Source organism: Manis javanica, chromosome 1, assembly GCF_040802235.1.
Source record: "Manis javanica isolate MJ-LG chromosome 1, MJ_LKY, whole genome shotgun sequence".
Taxonomy (NCBI): domain Eukaryota; kingdom Metazoa; phylum Chordata; class Mammalia; order Pholidota; family Manidae; genus Manis; species Manis javanica.
In genome coordinates, this window is record NC_133156.1 from 207,935,440 (window position 1) to 207,953,713 (window position 18,274).

General features: G+C 40.6%; 1 protein-coding gene across 8 annotated transcripts in view; it reads left to right on the forward strand.

Annotated features, from left to right (window-relative positions):
* THADA (THADA armadillo repeat containing) overlaps nucleotides 1-18,274 on the forward strand; it is a 319,658-nt gene that overhangs the window by 243,941 nt on the left and 57,443 nt on the right. For 5 of the 8 annotated variants that reach the window (XM_017657268.3, XM_017657270.3, XM_036990823.2 and 2 more), the window contains exon 32: nucleotides 17,568-17,947. In XM_017657268.3, the coding sequence (XP_017512757.3) occupies nucleotides 17,568-17,947 (380 nt within the window). The other 3 variants (XR_005053772.2, XM_036990825.2, XR_001852627.3) reach the window with 2 other exon arrangements.

Here is an 18,274-nt window from a genome sequence, read left to right on the forward strand (position 1 = left end):
CAGGCTGTCAGAGTCCAGCTCTATCCATATGGAACCCTGTTTCCAAATTCAAACCAATTTAAAATGCTTTGAGGGGGAGGTGTGAAATCGCCTCACCCAGATCTATGTGTATTAGCCCACAAAGCCCCTGTGGCCATGAGGAGGTACTGAGAATATGCTTACACTTTCCTCCACTCCACATCCCTGCACAGAGGTAGCAGTTGTATCCGCTTAGTAGAATAGGATCATATAGTTTTATAGCTATAAAGCAGCCCTAGTTTATGCCTCTTGTCCCAGCATAATTACTAATAGTGTCCCCTTTTACTTTTGAAAGTATCCAGGTTTACACAATAAATTATAGGTCACCCCATAAGGGATTTCAGGGCTGCGTCCACTTTATTTTAAACTTGAGCTAACGGGGGTCCAGAGATTATAAATCAGATGTTACCAGGAAGCTGTTTTGGGTTTCCACCACTTTATTTCAGTTCCAAATGCCGCCTAGCTACATAGTGCTTCTCTGCTTAGCCTGTAAAGGGCCTTGGCCATGAAGGAGTTCCTCGCTACTTGGAAGTCCACTCTTTGGGATCCTGTTGGAGTTGTGTGCTTGACTATAATCATCAGTTCATTTGAACTGCATATTTTTTTGGCATGTTAGTACCACTATTCCTTTTCTGGAAAGGTTAGCCCTTGGATGTTATAAAATACCCTTCTGTCTTCTCCAGCTGCCTGTCCTTTACTGATGAGTTGGGTTCCTCTGTGAAGGTGACTTTGGAGTTTTTGAATCATCTTTTCTTCCAAACTCTTAGATTATTTAGAGTTTATACCCCAATTAAATGTGATTATGGTTGTCAGGTATTACTCAACAGTACTTCACTTGCATTGATGAATTATTCCTCTTTAAGTCATTACTTTGCCAAGTAAGATATAAAGGAGATGGGCACTTTTATTCCTCTTTTAATATGATGGTTATAGCTCTAAGTGTTTTATCTTGCACTGTCTAATGCGGCAGTCCGTAGCCTCATGTCGCTCTTGAGCACTTGAGAAGTAGCTGATCCAACCTGAGATGTTCTGTAAGAACAAAATACACAAATTTCAAAGACTTAGTATGAAAACAAAAATGTAAAATTTCTCATTAAGTTTTATAATGACATGCTAGAATGATAATATTTTTATATATTTGATTAAATAAAATGTATTATTGAAATTAATTTCACCTGTTTCTTTTTACTTTTAAAAATGTAGCTGCCAGAAAATAAAAAATTGCATATATGGCTCATATTATGTTCCTATTGGGGAGGTACTGATTTTGCGCAGTCCTTGAGAATTGCCCTCATAAATCAAATGATATAATATGTGCGTATGTATCTATGTCTACCTATATGAAGGTATGTATTTGTATAATACATCCACACAAACTGTGGTAACAATTTTTTCCTCTAGATTTTCAGAACTAACCAGATGTCAAATAAAATGGCAATTAAGTTGGATAGCACTGTTAAGAATAAAAATAAACTGTGAGCTTTAAAGGAATGAAATGTTTCAGATGTGTTTCATAAATTGTTTCCAAAGGCAGTTTGAGCAATAGCTAAGTATATCACCAAACAAGGTGATAACTTATTTGGATATGTAGATTTCAATATGTGTGGGTTCCAATATTTCAAAGTAATCTCGTGACGTTATAGTTTTACCTTGGAAGTACCTTGAAAGAATGTACCATATCTTAGATTCTTTGTCCCCCAGCTAAGCACATAGCAGGCCTTCATTAAATGGTTTTGTTATTAACTGACTGTAATACAGAGTTTTCCTCAGTTTTCATAGTAGTAATAGTTGTCATCTGGATAAAAGTATTATTTAAACTCATGCATCAATCAGATGTAAATTCATTTTCTGAGAATCAAATCAGGTGTTTATATCATGTGTATATGATTATAAATACACATCCATATCTACCTCCATTATTAGGTCAGAAAGCTGAGTAGGAGCTGTACCACAGGCCCTGAAGCCAGATCCGAAGGCTTGAATCTTAGGTCTGCTGTTTACTACCTTTGTGGCCTTAAGCTAGTCATTTTAACCTCCTGTGAGACACTTTTTCTCTATTATAAATGGGGATAATAATAGGATCTACATCTAAAAGTGGTTGTCACCTGATAACATGGAAAGTCTCATGTGAAGAATGTGTTTTACATGGCATAGAATAAGTGCTCAATAAATACTGAATACCATTAATATATATTTTTTTAATTTTACCAAAGTTTAGTAATAATCCTTGATTATGCAGAATGGGCACAAGCTTTTCAACTCTGGACAGTCCTCAGGTTTCAAAGTAGCCTTGCTACTGATTCAACCAGAACTATTTCACCTTCTCAGGAAAACACAGGGTCAGTCTTTTTCAAGAGGCCTTGTATTCCAACACTATAGTTGAGAAGCTCCATTAATATTATTATTAAATCATTATCATTATCATTAGCTGGAAGCATCTGATCTAGTCTCCTATAGCCTGGCAAGTTATGCCCTACCTCTCACGCTCACAATTCTCATATTCTTAAACATCTTTAGAAAGGAAGAAATGCCTGTTTTCCTAGGAAAACAATGAAGCGTAGCATGCATACCTGGCATAGAATGTCAGTAATCCACTTTGGAATCCACTTGACTGGAGATGCTTCTGCCCCTCTGACAGATCCAGAGAAGGATACTTTTTGTCATTGCTTATTTATTTTTTCATTCATCAGACATGGCATGCTAGCATCAGATGTGTTGAGCACCTACATTTAGAGATACACATGCATAATGTCCTGGCTGATAAGTAGGTGCAGTAAGGAATTACAGATACTATAAAGGAAGCATGTATGGGATACATTTGAGGCACTGAAGAGTGAAAGGCTATGTCTGTTGTGAGGGCAGGAAGTATTTCTTATAGGAGGAGATGGTTGAGCAGAGTTTTGAGGGTGAGTAGAGATTACCAGATGGGTAATGTGGAGAGGTATACTGTAGTCAGAACCAAAGTCACAGAGGCACAAGTCAGCACAGCCTTCAAAAGCCAGGACAGTGTGACTGGAGTGTTGGGTTCAAGGCCAGTCAGTTGTGACTAGAAGTGAGGCTGGGAAGGCAGGGACTCAATCCAGGAAGGCCTCATAGGCCAAAGTCTAAGGTGCTTGGACTTGACCCTGCAGACAAGGAAATGACTGGAGGATAGAAGACCGAGAATGGAGTCACGTGGGTTTTAAGACAAGGTGACATTTCTTTCTGTGCCCATATCCTCATAGGATTATTAAGACCCTTATGAAGCTAAGTCCCTATTGTCACTGAAAAATAGAAAATTCATTCCTAGAATGTCAAAGAGATTTGTCCAGGCATTGTGATAATCAGTACTGGAGGTTTAGGGGTTGGGTAGGAGTGGAGGACCAGACTGAAGTTGAAGGCTGCATAATGCTAAAAATGGTTGTATTAGACTGGTACCATTGTAGGAGGGTTTCTCCCTCTTATTTTCCATTTTACACAACATAACTCTGTTTTATTCATATGTTTGTATGTACATGACTTTCAACAATAAATGTATCAAATTCGTTATTTCAAAAGAAAGGAAGTAAATATCAAAATTTCAGGAAAACTTTTTTGAATGGAGAAGGATCCACCCATCTCCTTTCAAATACTTTTTATTCAGTAAGTGAAATTGGAAGGCCCTTCCTACCTCTAAAATGTCTCAGAACCACATTGAAGGATGGGGGGCATAAACAATGTGAACAGCAAAGGGGAAACGCAGAGAAGATGATTAGGAAAGCTTAAAGTAATGATGTGTTTTGTGTAATTCAAACTTTTATCTTAGTACTTCCCAATCATTTGAGGTTTCCTCAGCCATTAACTAGGTTTTAAAAATTCCAAATCTGGGGGTTTTGTTTTGAGTTTTAAAGTGATTTAAACCCACAAGGACTCTCTGTCCCCTGTATTCTTTTTCTCCTTCTGAATCCAGCTGTCATCATTAGTATATATCAGTTTCCTGCTGGAAAGAAAATTACAGTCTCCAGTTGGAACTGGGAGGATGAGGAAGAAAAAACCCAACTACCACAAGGACGCAGAGACTGGGGTACAGGCCTGGGCAGGGACATGCAAGCCGAGAGCTTTCCTCCTCTTTTTAAACCATCTTCACTTATTTGCTCTTCGACTGGAAATTTTCCATTGAAATATGTATTTACTGAAATGCTATCTGAGGCTTAACTAAATATTTACCCCCTTTATTCTGAGAGATGGACTTTCTATTTCTCTCTTATGCCCACACCCCTTAAATTTGTGTTTTTCACAGCTATTGAGTTGAACATTTTCTTTTACCAAATATTTAAACAAATATCTTACCTATTTGTACTTCATGATTTTCAGTTTAAGATCTCTTGGTGGGCTTTTTCCTTTTCTAGCCTCATTTTACCAATTTTATGCAACCTGGTTCTTCCTTTTATAATTATATGTGTGTATAATATACTGAAGTACTAATCTTCAAGAGGGTTAGTTAATCCCAAAGAAATAACATCATAACAATTTCATAGAAATGTTCACGGTGAAGGAGGATTTATCTGTGCTACTCCGTCACATAAGTGATCTCAGAAGAATAGGTCTCTACCTGTGAAGTGTATATAGGATGCCCAACATACTCTCATTTTTCAGGAAATATTTTCAATATCATCTTCCTTGTACGGGTCATAGTAATTATGACCAACATTTATTGAGCACTTAACTCTATACCAAGCATTTTGTGTGTATTAATGAAGGAGGTACTGGTGGGTGGCCCTTCATTTCAGACATGAGGAAACTGAGGCACAGAGAGACTTGCCCATTGTCATATGGGTCATAAGATAGCAAAGCCTGAGCTCTCCAGCCACCTATACCATGGCCCCACAGCACAGTCAAGACCAGCTCAGGAAAACCACCACTATCTCAGGGAGGTCTGCCCTAGAACCCACTTTGCTGATTCAGCTTCCCAGGCTTCTGCTCCTCCTGTAGAACCCCCAGGCCTCAGAGAAGGATCTCCTTTATGGCAACTTCCAGATCACATGCTATGGGGATTTTCTTGCCTGCATTTCTGTCTTCCATCCAGAGGGGGTGTGGCAGAACAAGAGAGCATACCCGGGACTGGAGCAGTTGCTGGAAAGAGAAGTCTTGACCGTTCCTCGGCAGCCACCTGCCATTTTTCCCTTTGAAAGTGGACCAAAGCCCCTGTACCAAACATTTCCCAGGGCCAGGCTGCTGGTGGCTGCGCTTTGTGGTTTCTTTGTTCGTTGGGATTTATAGTTGAGAGCTCATCATTCTGCTAAGTGCAATAAACATTTTGTTTTACTGGAATGCAACTTTTATTATTGTTATTATTTTTCTTCTAAATGCCTTCAAAGTGAACAGCTTGTGAATGTGAAGTCAGAATTCCTAATAGTCTAAACGCCAAGTCACTGTGCTTTGAAGACCAGTGTAAGATTAGAAGACAGGCTCTCATTTATTACTGCTGGTATTTATTTGATGGAAGTTAGGTAATGTAAGCTCTCCCAAAGGCCAGCTTAGATGTTGATGATGGTTAAATGGTAAAATCTGTGAGAAGTATTCAACAATGCTTTATGTTTATACTGCCTAGAACATGAATAATATGTGTATGACATGAATACATATAAGGTCAATGATTTTTATGACATAGTAACTTCCTTTACCTAAGTTGCTGGGAAATACAGCCAAACAATCACACAGAATAAAAACACTGGCAACTTACAAACACCTGCTTTGATTATTGGGTCTAATTAGGTTAAATTTAACCAATTCCACCTGAACAAATTGAGAACAATTCTTATCTGTTCCTCGGTCATGCACTTTGATCAGTGTTGGATGCAGATGTGTTGAATGTGACACACTTGGTGCTATTCTCTTAGCCTGGGAGATACAAGGGAAGTGAGAAGGTATCTTTAGAGTCTTCTGGGAACTTCGCATTTCTGGGCCCACAGCTATGAAATTTGAAGGAAAAAAATCACAGGCTTTGTTGTCAATAAATTTGTTGATTTTGTCCAAAACACTGAGACTGTCTCCTGAACTGATGCTTTGGCCAAGGCATCTTTGCCAGGGAACAGCTCCTGAAATAAGCAGATGCCTCCTAGCTGCCTTTTGAAAGTCAGAATACAGGATGTGTCCTTAGACTGCTGTGTTCGTATGGCAGTTCCCCCTCATGAATTCCAAGCCTGGTGCCAAGTACATAGCCCCACAATTCTTAGAATTTTAGAATTTAGATACTGTTTAATCAGTAGGTGGAGTAGAAACTATCAATTCAGTGACTTGCTCAAGGTCACGTAGCTGGTTAGGGAAATAGTCAAGCTTTCCTGGTTCTTGATCCACTGCCCATTTCCATGACCAAAATTAAGTAAGGGCCTCATAACAGTGTGAGAATTGGGCTCTCACCCCAGGAGGAAGATATTGTCCAAATGAGCAGTCTTTGAACATCTGTGACTTCAGTTTTGCTATGGGTTCCCATCCTGCCCCACTCCAGCTCCCCTCATCACAGATAATCTGAAACGAGTTGCCCATGTCAATTAAATTGGCTATAAGCAAGTTGGTTTTGAAAGCTTATTCTAGACACTTCATATAAATGGAATTATACAACACATGCCCTTTTGTGTCTGGACTCTTTCACTCAACATAATGTTTTTAAGGCTCATCCATGTTATAGCATGAATCAACACTCTGTACTTTTTGTAGCTGAATAATATTCCATTGTATAGAGAGCATATTTGTTTATCAGTTCATCAGTTGATAGCCATTTGAGCTGTTGCCACTTTTTTGGCTATTAAGAATAATGCTGCTATGAAGATTCATGGACAAATTTTTGAGGGGACATATGTTTTCAGTTCTCTTGGGTTTTTACCTAGGAGTACAGTTGCTAGGCTGTATGCCAACTCTAAATTTAACTTTTTGAGGAATTACCAAACTGTTTCCAAGGAGACTGTACCATTTTATATTCCCACCAGCAATGTAGGAGGTTTCCAGCTTCTCCACGGTCTCAGCAACACTTATTATTGTCCTTTTTCTTCTTTTATTCACACCTAGTGGATATGAAGTGGTAATTCTTTGTGCTCTTAATTTGCATTTCCCTAATGGTTAATGATGTTGAGCATCTTTTCCAGTGATAATTGTCCATTTGTATATCTTCTTTAGAGAAATGTCTGTTCAGATACTTTGCCCATTTTTAAATTGGGTTATTTGTCTTTTTAGTCTTCAGTTGTAAGAGTTCCTTATATATTCTGGATATTAATCTCTTATCAGATATATGATTTGCGATTATTTTCTCCCATTCTTTAGGTTGTCTCCTCACTTTCTTGGTAATGCCCTTTGATGTACAAAAGTTTTGATGAAGTCCAATTTATCTATTTTTTTCTTTTGTTGCTTGTGCTTTTGATGTCATATCTAAGAAACCATTGCCTAATCCAAGGTCACAAAGATTTATACCCATGTTTTCTTAAGATTTAGGTTTCTGATCCATTTTGAGTTCATTTTTGTATTTGGTGTGAAGTACAGTACTAACATCATCCTTTTGCATGTGGCTATCCATTTATTCAGCAGTACGTGTGGAAGACTTACTCTTTCCAACATTGAACTTGGCATCCTGATCAAAAAAACCAACTGACCATAAATATATGGATTTATTTCTGGACTGACAGTTATACTCCAATGATCTATTTGTCTTTCTTCAGGCCAGGACTACACTGTCCTGATTGTCATCACGTGGTAACTTTCAAATTGTGAGTTCTTCAAGATTATTATTTTTCAACATTGTTTCAGCTGAATCTCTTCACATTATCATACAAAGCTTAGGTCCAGCTTGTCAATTTCTGTAGGAAAAAAAGAAAAATCAGTTAGGACTTCAGTAAATACTACATTAAATCTGTAGGTCAATTTTAGGAGTATTGCCATTTTAACAATATTATGTCTTCAGATATTCAGATCAGAACACAGGGTGTCCTTCCATGTATTTAGATCTTCTCTTTCTTTCAGTGATACTTTGTAGATTTTAGCATATATATCATGAATGTCTTGTGTTAAACAAGTTATTCCTATTTTATTCTTATTGATGTTATAAATGGAATCATTTTTTTAATTTCAATTTTTGATTGTTCATTGCTATTTACAGAACTGCAATGATATTTGTATATTAATCTTTTATCCTGCAACCACACTGAACCCATTTATTAGCTAAATGGGTTGTTTTTGTGGACTCCTGGAATTTTCATCTTTTCAATTCAGCAAGACCTTGAGCTCTGGTTCCCCCTTTCTGTGCTAAGCATGGCAGTTGCCTCTAGGTAGTAGTCTGACATACTTGTAAGGCTCACTTTGTTTCCTTTTTTCAGGGGTCAGCAGTTCTGCACTGTCCATGTCTAATGTTTAAAAATAATAATTTCATACATTTTGTGTAGTATTCTAGTTGTTTATGGCAGAAGGGCAATTCCTGTAGCAGTTACACTTTCTTGGGCTGAAGCAAACATTTGCACTTCCATCACTTGGTTTTGAAACATCCTGGTTCCTCAACTACAAAAAAGGTGATAATACCCTCAGAAAATTGGGGTAAGGGTCATAGGAAAAAATCTTGAAAGCTCCTTGAAAAGTCACATTATGAGAAAGGAAAAAAATCCAACGTAGGAAGAAAAGCAGCTATCAAGAGGTAAAATTAATAGCAAGAACAAAGAAATGAAAGGTCACCACACCCAGACTAGGAAGCAGAGCTGCTGCTAGTCTCATGGCCGGGTTACATTTTACTCCCAGGCTCACCTCCATTGCTCATATGGCAGAATTTACTTAACTCCTCTCTAAACATTAAATAGGGTTCCCAGTCCGACCAGATTCTCTCAGATTTGCCAGCTGTAAACTGCATCTTGCTGCATCACTCAGTCCTATAGTTGCTGGTCTATAGTCCAGCAGTTCCAGGAACCTCTTCAATCTCAGAGTTTATTTGCCCCAGAATTGTAAACTAAAGCTCTGGCAAGAGACTGAAATAGGTAGTCTTAGCCTTTCTCTTACTACAGGTGGGACAACAGAGGTAAGCCCTAGTTATTCAAAGGAATCTTCCCAGCCAGCTCCCCATTCTCAGATTGGTTTTACACTGTATCTCATTGCCTAAGAGTGGAAGAGAAGCCCCAGGTCCTCTATGGGGCAAAGGTTAAATTAAATGGGAATATTTAAGGTGTGATGATAGGGAAATTTTCAGTCTTGTCTTAGGAACAGTTCCCTGACAAAGAACCAGAAGCAGTGTATGCTTAGAAATAATTAACTGTTTGTATCTTTGGGTTGTCATGGTTTATCCCCAAGCATTTCCTGACTTCCTCCCTGTGTTGGGCAGAGGCAGAGATGGAATGGTGGGTGGAGGCAAGAAGTAAAAGCTGTTGGCTGCACCCAGGGCCTGGTGAGCTCAATTTTTAGCCTACCCAATTCTCTCAGAGCTCTTCTGATTCGTTGTCTCCCAAGCCTCAGGGACTGTGTGCACTTTTATTTTATAGGTCGACAAAATAGTGTTCAAATAGTATTCTCAGATGCTCATCTTAAGTTCCTCAGTGGCAGATAAACAGTTTCTGTGCTTAAGAAGTACATGCCTTTGATGATATGCTGGGGGCAAGGGAAGGAAGTGATGTTTTCAAAGGGACACATGTAGGGGAAAACACCTCTGTAAGCAGGGCATGAGGGGCTCACAGACCTGGAAACCAAAATAGGCAAGAAGTAAGTCACCACTCAGTTCATGGTGCTTCTCAAGACAAAGTTAGTCTCCAGATCCTCCACTGGGTCATTCCACATGTTTATAACTACAGGGGCCCCTAGGGTCAGGATTGCAATTTATAAGGAAGAGCAGGGGATTAAATAGAAGAATGGAATTTCCCTTCCATAGGAGAAGCCAAGATTTATTAAATCAGTTGATTTTGTTGTAGTTCCTATGGTTTCCTTTTGTCCCCAAAATAATTTTTTTTGCAGAAGAATTGTGTAACAGGACAGTAACATTCATAGGGTGTACAAATGTGCAAATTATCATTTGTGATTATTTTTAGAACCAATTAATCAACTTTTAGATAAGAACTTTTGTCGGATTTGATTACAGATCTCACTGACTAGAGCTACAGTACTTTGAAATAGAAAAAGCTGGCCATCTCACCATGCATTAAAAGTGAAATCTGCTTCATATTTTCTCACCCCCTACTTTTTTAAAGAGTGTAGAGATTCTGGGAGAGAGGGGAAGGATAGTGGAAACTCAAACAGCTACATCTGCAAAGTTTTCTTGATCCAGTGGTATCAGTGAATTCATAGCCTTTACCACATATGAAAGAAAAATACATTCATTTGTTCATCCACTGATTCATTCATTTGAGGCAGAGGGAACAGCATGTGCAGGGTCAAGAAGAATAAAGAACCAACTGAAGCTCAGTGGCAAGTGACCCGCATAGTGGCACAATCTGTGTTTTTGCCATTTATGCAGTATCCCCGATAAGTGCCTTAGTCCCCAGCAGTGAAGCCATGTTTTTTCTGTTTGGTTGGCCTTTTCAGTCCTGAGCAGGATACTTCCTGCTGCATGGGTCCTGATTACTGCTTATAAGTAGAACAAGTTTGCTGTAATCAATTGGGCTTCACTTCCTCCACGCCATCTGTGCTGGGGCTCAGAAAATGCTGTAATCTGGGGCCCATACACTTATTCCCTTTTGCCCCTTTTATTTTGACCAGTTCAGCACAAAACAATCAGGCCATCTTGATTTATGACATAACAGCAAAGGCCAGGAACTGTATAGTATTCCGGAGCTCTTTCGTTAAGCACTAGATGAAGGGGTTGACTTATGATTAGGAGCCATGGTATATAAAACACTAATAACATTAAACACTAGAATTACACATATTCAGCATGGCAAGGTGTTTACACTGTGAGAAGCATGGATGATCTCGGATGGTCTGAAGTAGTGGTTCTTAAAGTATGAGGCAAGCATCAGTGGCACCAGCAGCATCAATGTGATTTTGAGGCCTGGCCCCAGATGTACTACATCTGGGGGAGAGCATACTGAAGTCTGAGAGCCACTGGTCTGGGGTAACAGCAGCCACCCCTCTGGGAATAGGCACAGTGACTAGAAGGCCAGGTGTAAGTCCGGGAAAGGAAATCCAGGCGCAAAATACTAGTAAAAACCGAAATCAGTCAAAGGGAGAAATAAAGTTTAAAATCCGTTCATTGCTTACAAACTACAGTCCAGGGCCTTGTTTCTTTCCTGCTCCAGCAGAAGCAAAACCGGCCCTCCCTTCCCTCTCAGGTAGAGATAAGCCTTTCTTGCTCACGTAATTACCCATTGATATGGAGATGAACTTCTCTCCACCCCTGAGGAATGATGCAAATGCGCTAAAGCCATACTTCTCTCCACCTCTGAATGCCTATTGATATGCAGATGTACTAAAGCCAGGTGAGATATTCTGGAAATACTACAATTTTACCCACACCAGGTGAAACTGCCCTCTTCTTTTAATCTCTTGCTTTCTCCCTTTGCTGAGCACATACCGAGAGTTAAATTCACCTAACTTAACTTTTCTTATGACGAAACTCCACTGTATCCATAATTATGTGGTAATGATAGCACCCATATTTTTTTTCCAGGGTGCCCTTGTTAAAGCTATTCAGATTAATATGCATCTTTTAAGATTATGTTGATTTTTGTAAAAAGAAATCTTAACAAACCTGTATGAGTAGCTCAGAAAATCAAGACGAATGACCTATAGTCCTGCCCTCTGGAGCACTGCCCCTCCTCTGGAAAGGAGACAGACTTCCCTAAATAGTCAAACAGCATTTGTGAAATATGATGCTGTCCCTGTTCAAGTTATGTGCTGCTTTTAAATACTTTTTCAGCACGTGCTTGATATTAGCGCCCTACCTTGGTTTGCTAGGGAGTGGCAGTTTTGAAATCCAGTTAATTCAGCCATTACTGTTCAGGTTACAGATATAACACCGAAATCTGCAATTTGCCAAAGAATCAAGACCTGCTAAAATAACGCATCCGAGATTACCAGAGGGAATTGTGTGAATAGGCCACTGTACTCCTTCACACAGACACTCGGGCTCGTTGTCCCCAGGGGCAAAGTCCCTTCGGTTCCACCCTACAAAATTTCTGTTCAGGGTAGTCCTGCTATACAAACAGATCAACCTCAGGAAACTTGTATCAACTTCTCCAAAGCTGCAGTTCTGTAATGTTGGTCCCTGGTGACATTTTCACAAAAAAACTATAGCAAATTTTTCTTAAGGCCAGATTTATTTTAAAAATTGTCTTTTATGATGACAGTACAAATTTACTACTTTTTTGGTAAGATAGCCTTTCTTCCATGAAATGATAATAGATGGTAAGTTTTTAACATCCTTACTTTACAAAATAAAAAGCTGGAAGCTTATACTAGTCTGTCACATTGTTTTAGTCATTTTATAGGTCCTTAAATTCCAAACTTAGGGATTATATTTCTCCATTGAACCAGGACTTAGTCAAGCAGTAGGTATTGTCCTTCCAAGTGGATCCAACCATGTGGCTGTTCCTTTGAAGGCTAGAAATATCCTTACTAAAGAAGAAAGAAAAGTTGGTTTCAAAAATGAAATCAAATTGGATGCTTAGAATCAGTCACACATACTTGGGTGACTAAAATGATTGTAGAAATGGGAAAATACAAAGACTTCCCCAACAAAGAGGGCTAGAAAAATCTCCAATTGACAAGCATTTGCAAAAATCATCTAATATATGAAAAATAAGATGGGATCAGTAAAGGAAAGACTCAATTCTTCCATTGGAACACTTGAATTTCCAGGAAGGACAGGAAGGACAAAACCCAAAGCCCCTTTTATTTTGACCAGTCAAGCCTGAAATTGCACATAGAAAAGTTATCTTCTAGAGAAGAGGGTTGCAAACCTCAGACTGAGGAACCCCATCTAAAAACTAACAGTAGTTTTTTGTGCCCTACGGACCACAGGTACTCATAGAAATGGAAATATGTTCCCCTAAGCTGATCTAGACTTTGAAGTGCACTTGGTAGGGCAGGACATAAAACAGTGCTTCACCAGGGAGAAATTGAGGTTGTGAAAAACATTTGGTGAACTTCTGTGGGGTACAGAGCTGGTAGCTGTCAACCCCAGCTGTACACTAGAATCACCTTGGTCGCCTTAAAACCAGGCTTACTCCAGGGGTGTGGTCCAAGTGTCCCTTGACATAAGTATTTTTCTAAAGCTCTCTAGATGAATTTAATGTACTTCCTGGGCTGAGGAACCACTGTGCTAGAGAGGAAGGCCATTCGTCCATTTTAGTCACTGCAGCTACTTATGTAAAAGTATTGGGCACGTGTAACACCAACCGCCTGTTCCATCTTGAGACCCCCCTCACTCTAGGCAGTGGGGGAGAGGGCATTGTGTGATCCCACTAAATGGGGGCTCCCTGAGAGCAGAGCCTGGTCTTTCTAATTCACTGCTACATCCTAGACCTAGAACAGAACCTGTACGTACTGAACCAATGTTGAAGGACTGCCTGTTAGGGGCTGTTATGATGCTTTTTCATTCTTTTGAATTCTTGGTGATTACCCTCCTTTGATGCTTTTATGTGTAAGAGAAAATATGGTGTGAATTTTCTAGTTCTTCACTATGATGGTGTACCAGGCTGGAATCAGCTGTGCTCTGCTTGGACCTGCAACCCCTGCCTTCCCTCCCATAAAGGCTATGAACCCCTGTGAGTTATCTTGGGAATGTGATTCTCAGCTGGGTACATAGCAGAATTACTCATCGACTTCCTAAGACTGCAGATGTCTGTGCCTAACTCAAAGCCACCTGAATCAGAATCTGCAAGAGGAGGATTCAGGCTTGTGTGGTTCTCATCACATCTGGTTAAGAAACATCATTTGAGGACAGTGGTTTTCAAAATACCTGGCAGCAGCGGAGGGTTTAGCACCTGGGACCTTGTTAGAAAAGCAGGTTCTCAGCCCCACTCTAGCTAGACCTCCTGAATCAGAAACGTGGGGGTGGGGCGAGGCAGTCTGTGCTGGAACAAACCGGTAAAGTGATTCTGACACTCCCCTAAGGCTGAGACACTCTGCGGTAGACAGCTCCTTGGGTCTAACTGCACAACAGAGAGTATTTTTTCTGAGCAACAGGAAGTGCCTAATTTTCTGGGGAAAGTGCCTAAATGAAGGTCATGTGATGATTTTCTAACTTGTGGCCTGGACCTAACCTCTCCATTTGCTCCTCTGCTGACACATTAACTCAGCAAACCTATCCACTGGTTTCCGTTTTCTCCTGACTCTGCCTGGAGCATTTGCTCTTTCCTCTGCACTCAGCCTTCAGAGTCCATCTTAAATTTTATTCTGGCCTGAAAGCCCTTTTTTTACTTCTTCCTGTAGAACATAAGTGCCTGTTGCATTCATTTTAGTCATCCTTATGGCTTTTGTAATTCTATCTACCTTTTCCTGTGTGACCTCGGGCAAGTAAGCTATTTCTTCATCTGTAAAATGGGAACAATAACAGTGTCTACTTCATTAAATGAGTTAAAACTTGAAGTGCTTAGAATAACATTCAAGAAGTGTCAGTTCTAAAAGTGATTATTATTGATAGCATTAAATAATGGGTATGTAATGCTCTGTAGTGTGGGGCCATATACTCAGTGAATGTCAGCTTTTTTCACTAACAGTTTTAGGGCACTTAAGCATTTTGCAATTTTTGTAGTAGTCTTTATCATCCCATTAGTTTGAAAGCTCATTTCTTTCTCAGCTCTGAATCACTGTATCAACGAAAGTATCTAATACATGCTCAATAAATGCTTATGGAATCATACTGGACTCCATGGGCAATGTAGGCCAAGAAGTCCCAGAGGAGCCCTTCCTGAGCATGTCCCCATCTCCCCTTTCTTTGGGCTAATGTCTTCAGTCCCTGGCTTCTTGAAGCCGTCCTTCCTCAAGTCCCCAGAGGAAGCAGGTGGATCTAGATGCCCAGCTCTTAAGTCCAGCAAAAACTATACACTGTACCTGGAATAGCTCTTTCAAATAACAGGTTCCTCATTATCTAGGATGGCCTAGACAATTCTTCCTGCTTTTAATGATATTTTAAAGAGCAGATTTCTGAGCCATGTTTCAGGCAAATAATTGAAATTCCTTTTTAATGCAGTGTTGCCCTTGGGCAGCAGTGGATGGGAAGGATAGGGAAGTAGTACCTGGAGATGCAGTAGGGTGGTCTTCTTATTATTAAATTGCAATGGGATTAGGTTTTTAGGCATTGAAAATAGAGATGATGACCCAAAGGTTGAGGATCCTGACTGCCTGGGGTTTCCCTGATGTAAAGATGGCTGCGTTCTTGCTTGAACTTGAACTTCTGCACAGTCTGAGTTGAAAGCAGAAGTGTGTCCACAACTGAAGCTGGCAGATGGCAGATGACGGCCTCCGTGGGACACAGTCATACTGGAGCCTGAGCCCCCACTTTGCCTCTTGGGACAAACTTCATTTTGAAACAATTTGATGTGTAACATGAACATTCTGTATTTTTAATTCCTGGTTTATTCCAAACCCATGTTAATCTTCAATTTCATGTAAGTTCTCTCCAACTGTTACCTTAATTTTTTATGTTTCTGTTTTGTTAATGGTAGTTTTCTAAAAGTCAGTGGTATTCACTGAGTTATGAGATACCTAAATTTCAGCAAGGCGTTGGAGGAAGTCTATCCTGATGTTCTTTAGATAAAAGTCTATGGACAGAATGGTAAAGTTAGACGGACACATAACTGGAGAATGACTAGACCCAGTGATAGCTGGTTAATGAACTGGTGAGAGCTTGGAGGGGGTGGGGAACAGGGCAGGCAGGGAGCGACTGTAACACTTGCTGAAGACCTCTGTCCTCCACACTGGCCTAATCCACATTTTTAGCAATTATTTGGTTGTGGGCAGTTAGGGCATACCTGTCAAATTGAATTTCCCAACTGGTATTGGGTGGTGGCTGTGTTGTATGAAGAATTCATTCTGGCATTTACCCCATGCCCTGCCCCAGTTTGTTACCCAGTGCAGGCGATTTTATTCTTTCAGTGTTTCTCAAACCCATCTTCTTCCCATCCTCCCTTACTTCAGGCTTTCATCATTTCTGTCCTAGACACTGCAGTAATCTTTTAACTGGTTTCCCTGTGCTAATATTGCTCTCTCAGCAGTAAGACCACTGCAGTGAACATGTTCACCTGACTTTGTTTCTTAAAATAACCACTCAGTGACATTCCCTGGCCTCCAGAAGAATGTCCATTCTCCTTTACATGGCCTAGGAGGTCCTCCATGTCCTGGCTACTGTACCTGTCTAGCCTTTCCCATTATTCCCCCATCTTGGATTCTGTGTTGTAGTGATATCAGACTGACTGTGGTTCCCCATGGGCCAGGTCTTTTGAACCTGTGCTCTGCCTTTGATTGTTCCAATACATTCTTCCCTCTCTTCCCCTTTAGGACTCAGATTATCATTTATCCCATTAGAACCTAGTTATTGATTTGTCTTTCTCAAACTAGACTGTAACTCCTTAAGGGCAGTGTTCCTATTTTATTTAGCACCCAGTACATCGTAGGCCAGGCAATAAGTGTTTTTGGTCAGAACAGAGAATACAAAAAGGTCTGCAGTCTAAAAGGTAGACCGTAAAACTTAACAGGGACATCAGATTTAACAGGGATATAGTTGGCTTTAAAACAAACAACGGAAACAAGCCTTGATCTAAGTACTGAGTACAAGGTGGGAAAAGATGACTCATCACCATCAGAAGACCATGTAAATGAAGAAAGGCTGTGGTTTCAGGTGGCCTTATGCTCTACATGAGTCAACAGTGTGATGCACCTCCAGGAACCTAGGGTCAGAACAGGGGAAATAGCAGTCCTCCTGGTCATACCATTCACGAGAGTCATGTTCCATCTTAGGGGCTGTACCTTAAGAGGGAGGGAAGCATGTCCAAAGGAAGGCAGCTAGAATAGTGAGAGGTAAACCCTTTCATGGGGAATAGTTGAAGGAAGTAGGGGATTTCAGCTGGAGAAGTTGGAGGGGCCTTAATAACTGTATTCAAGTGCCAAAAGGGCTCACTGGTAACCTTAAAGTGCAGAACTAGGCCAGTAAGTGAAAACTACAATTAGATTTTCTAAGAGTGAAATACTTTGCCTTGTGGTCTCCAAGTCACCGTAGAGTTCATCCAGAAGCCTCTGAGAAGAGGGCCTGTGGAGGGGATCTGAGCCCTTGAAGGAAGTTTGGACTAGATGTCCTTCTGTCCTGTTCATTTGGAGGCTTGGTGATGTAAGAGGTCACTGAGTTCATATTCACTGAATGTTGAGGGTTGGGGGGTGTCAGGAGCACATCTTATGATAGGAATGCCTTTGTCCCTCTAGGGGAAAGACTGAATTACCTAAACAGAAATTGCCTCTGGACAAGAAGTCTGAACCTTAGTGGACTAGTCACTTATTACATCATTCATGTGAAATGTACTCAGAAAAGACATCTAATAGACCCGCACAGTGTATCTAGAGCCTTTCATTCTCCCATGTCCTTTTGTGGAACTTTGACTAAAGTGTTTGCCTCTTTCCCTTTGCTTTTTTGCTTTTTTTAGTTCTGGAGCATCTTGGCCTCTGGGAGGAAGTCAGAGGGATCATCTCAGGATCAGAGCTGATAACGGGATTCCCCTATACCTTCACGGTGCCTGGCCTGCCCCAGTACCTCCAGAGCCTCACCAAACTAGCCATCACCACAGTGTTGGCAGTGGCAGCCAAGGATGGAGGGCAGAGAAGGGATGTTCCCATCTCCCTCTCTCAGCTGTTAGAGTCCTCCTTCCCAGAAGTGCGCCTCCTGACACTGGAATCCCTGTTGGAAAGGTTCTCAGCAGCAGCCCCTGGATTAGGAGAGAAGGGACTGCCACCCTTGCTGCAGAATATGGGAGGGACATTCTTGATGTTGGCTATGAAGGAAAATCACCCAGAATGCTTCTGCAAGGTAAAGTCCCTGGTGTGCTGACCATGCCCTACCACTCCCCATGCTCTTTGGCAAGCTCACCAGATTGATAAAAATCAAGAAGGCAGGGTTTGGTCTGACTTTTCCAGGATCAGTAGGAGGAGAGTCAGCATCCATTGGACAAAGACCTTCTGTATGGTGCTTGGCATGGCTTCATGCATGGAAGGGCACTAAGAAAAGTATTTTATGATAATGCTATTGATCACAGAGGTTGAAGGTAAACCACTCAGTGCTCTAGGAAACAGCATTGACAGTTGGGTGTAGAATGTGTAGAAGGTAGTCTTTGCTAATGCCATTTGGGGGCAGATG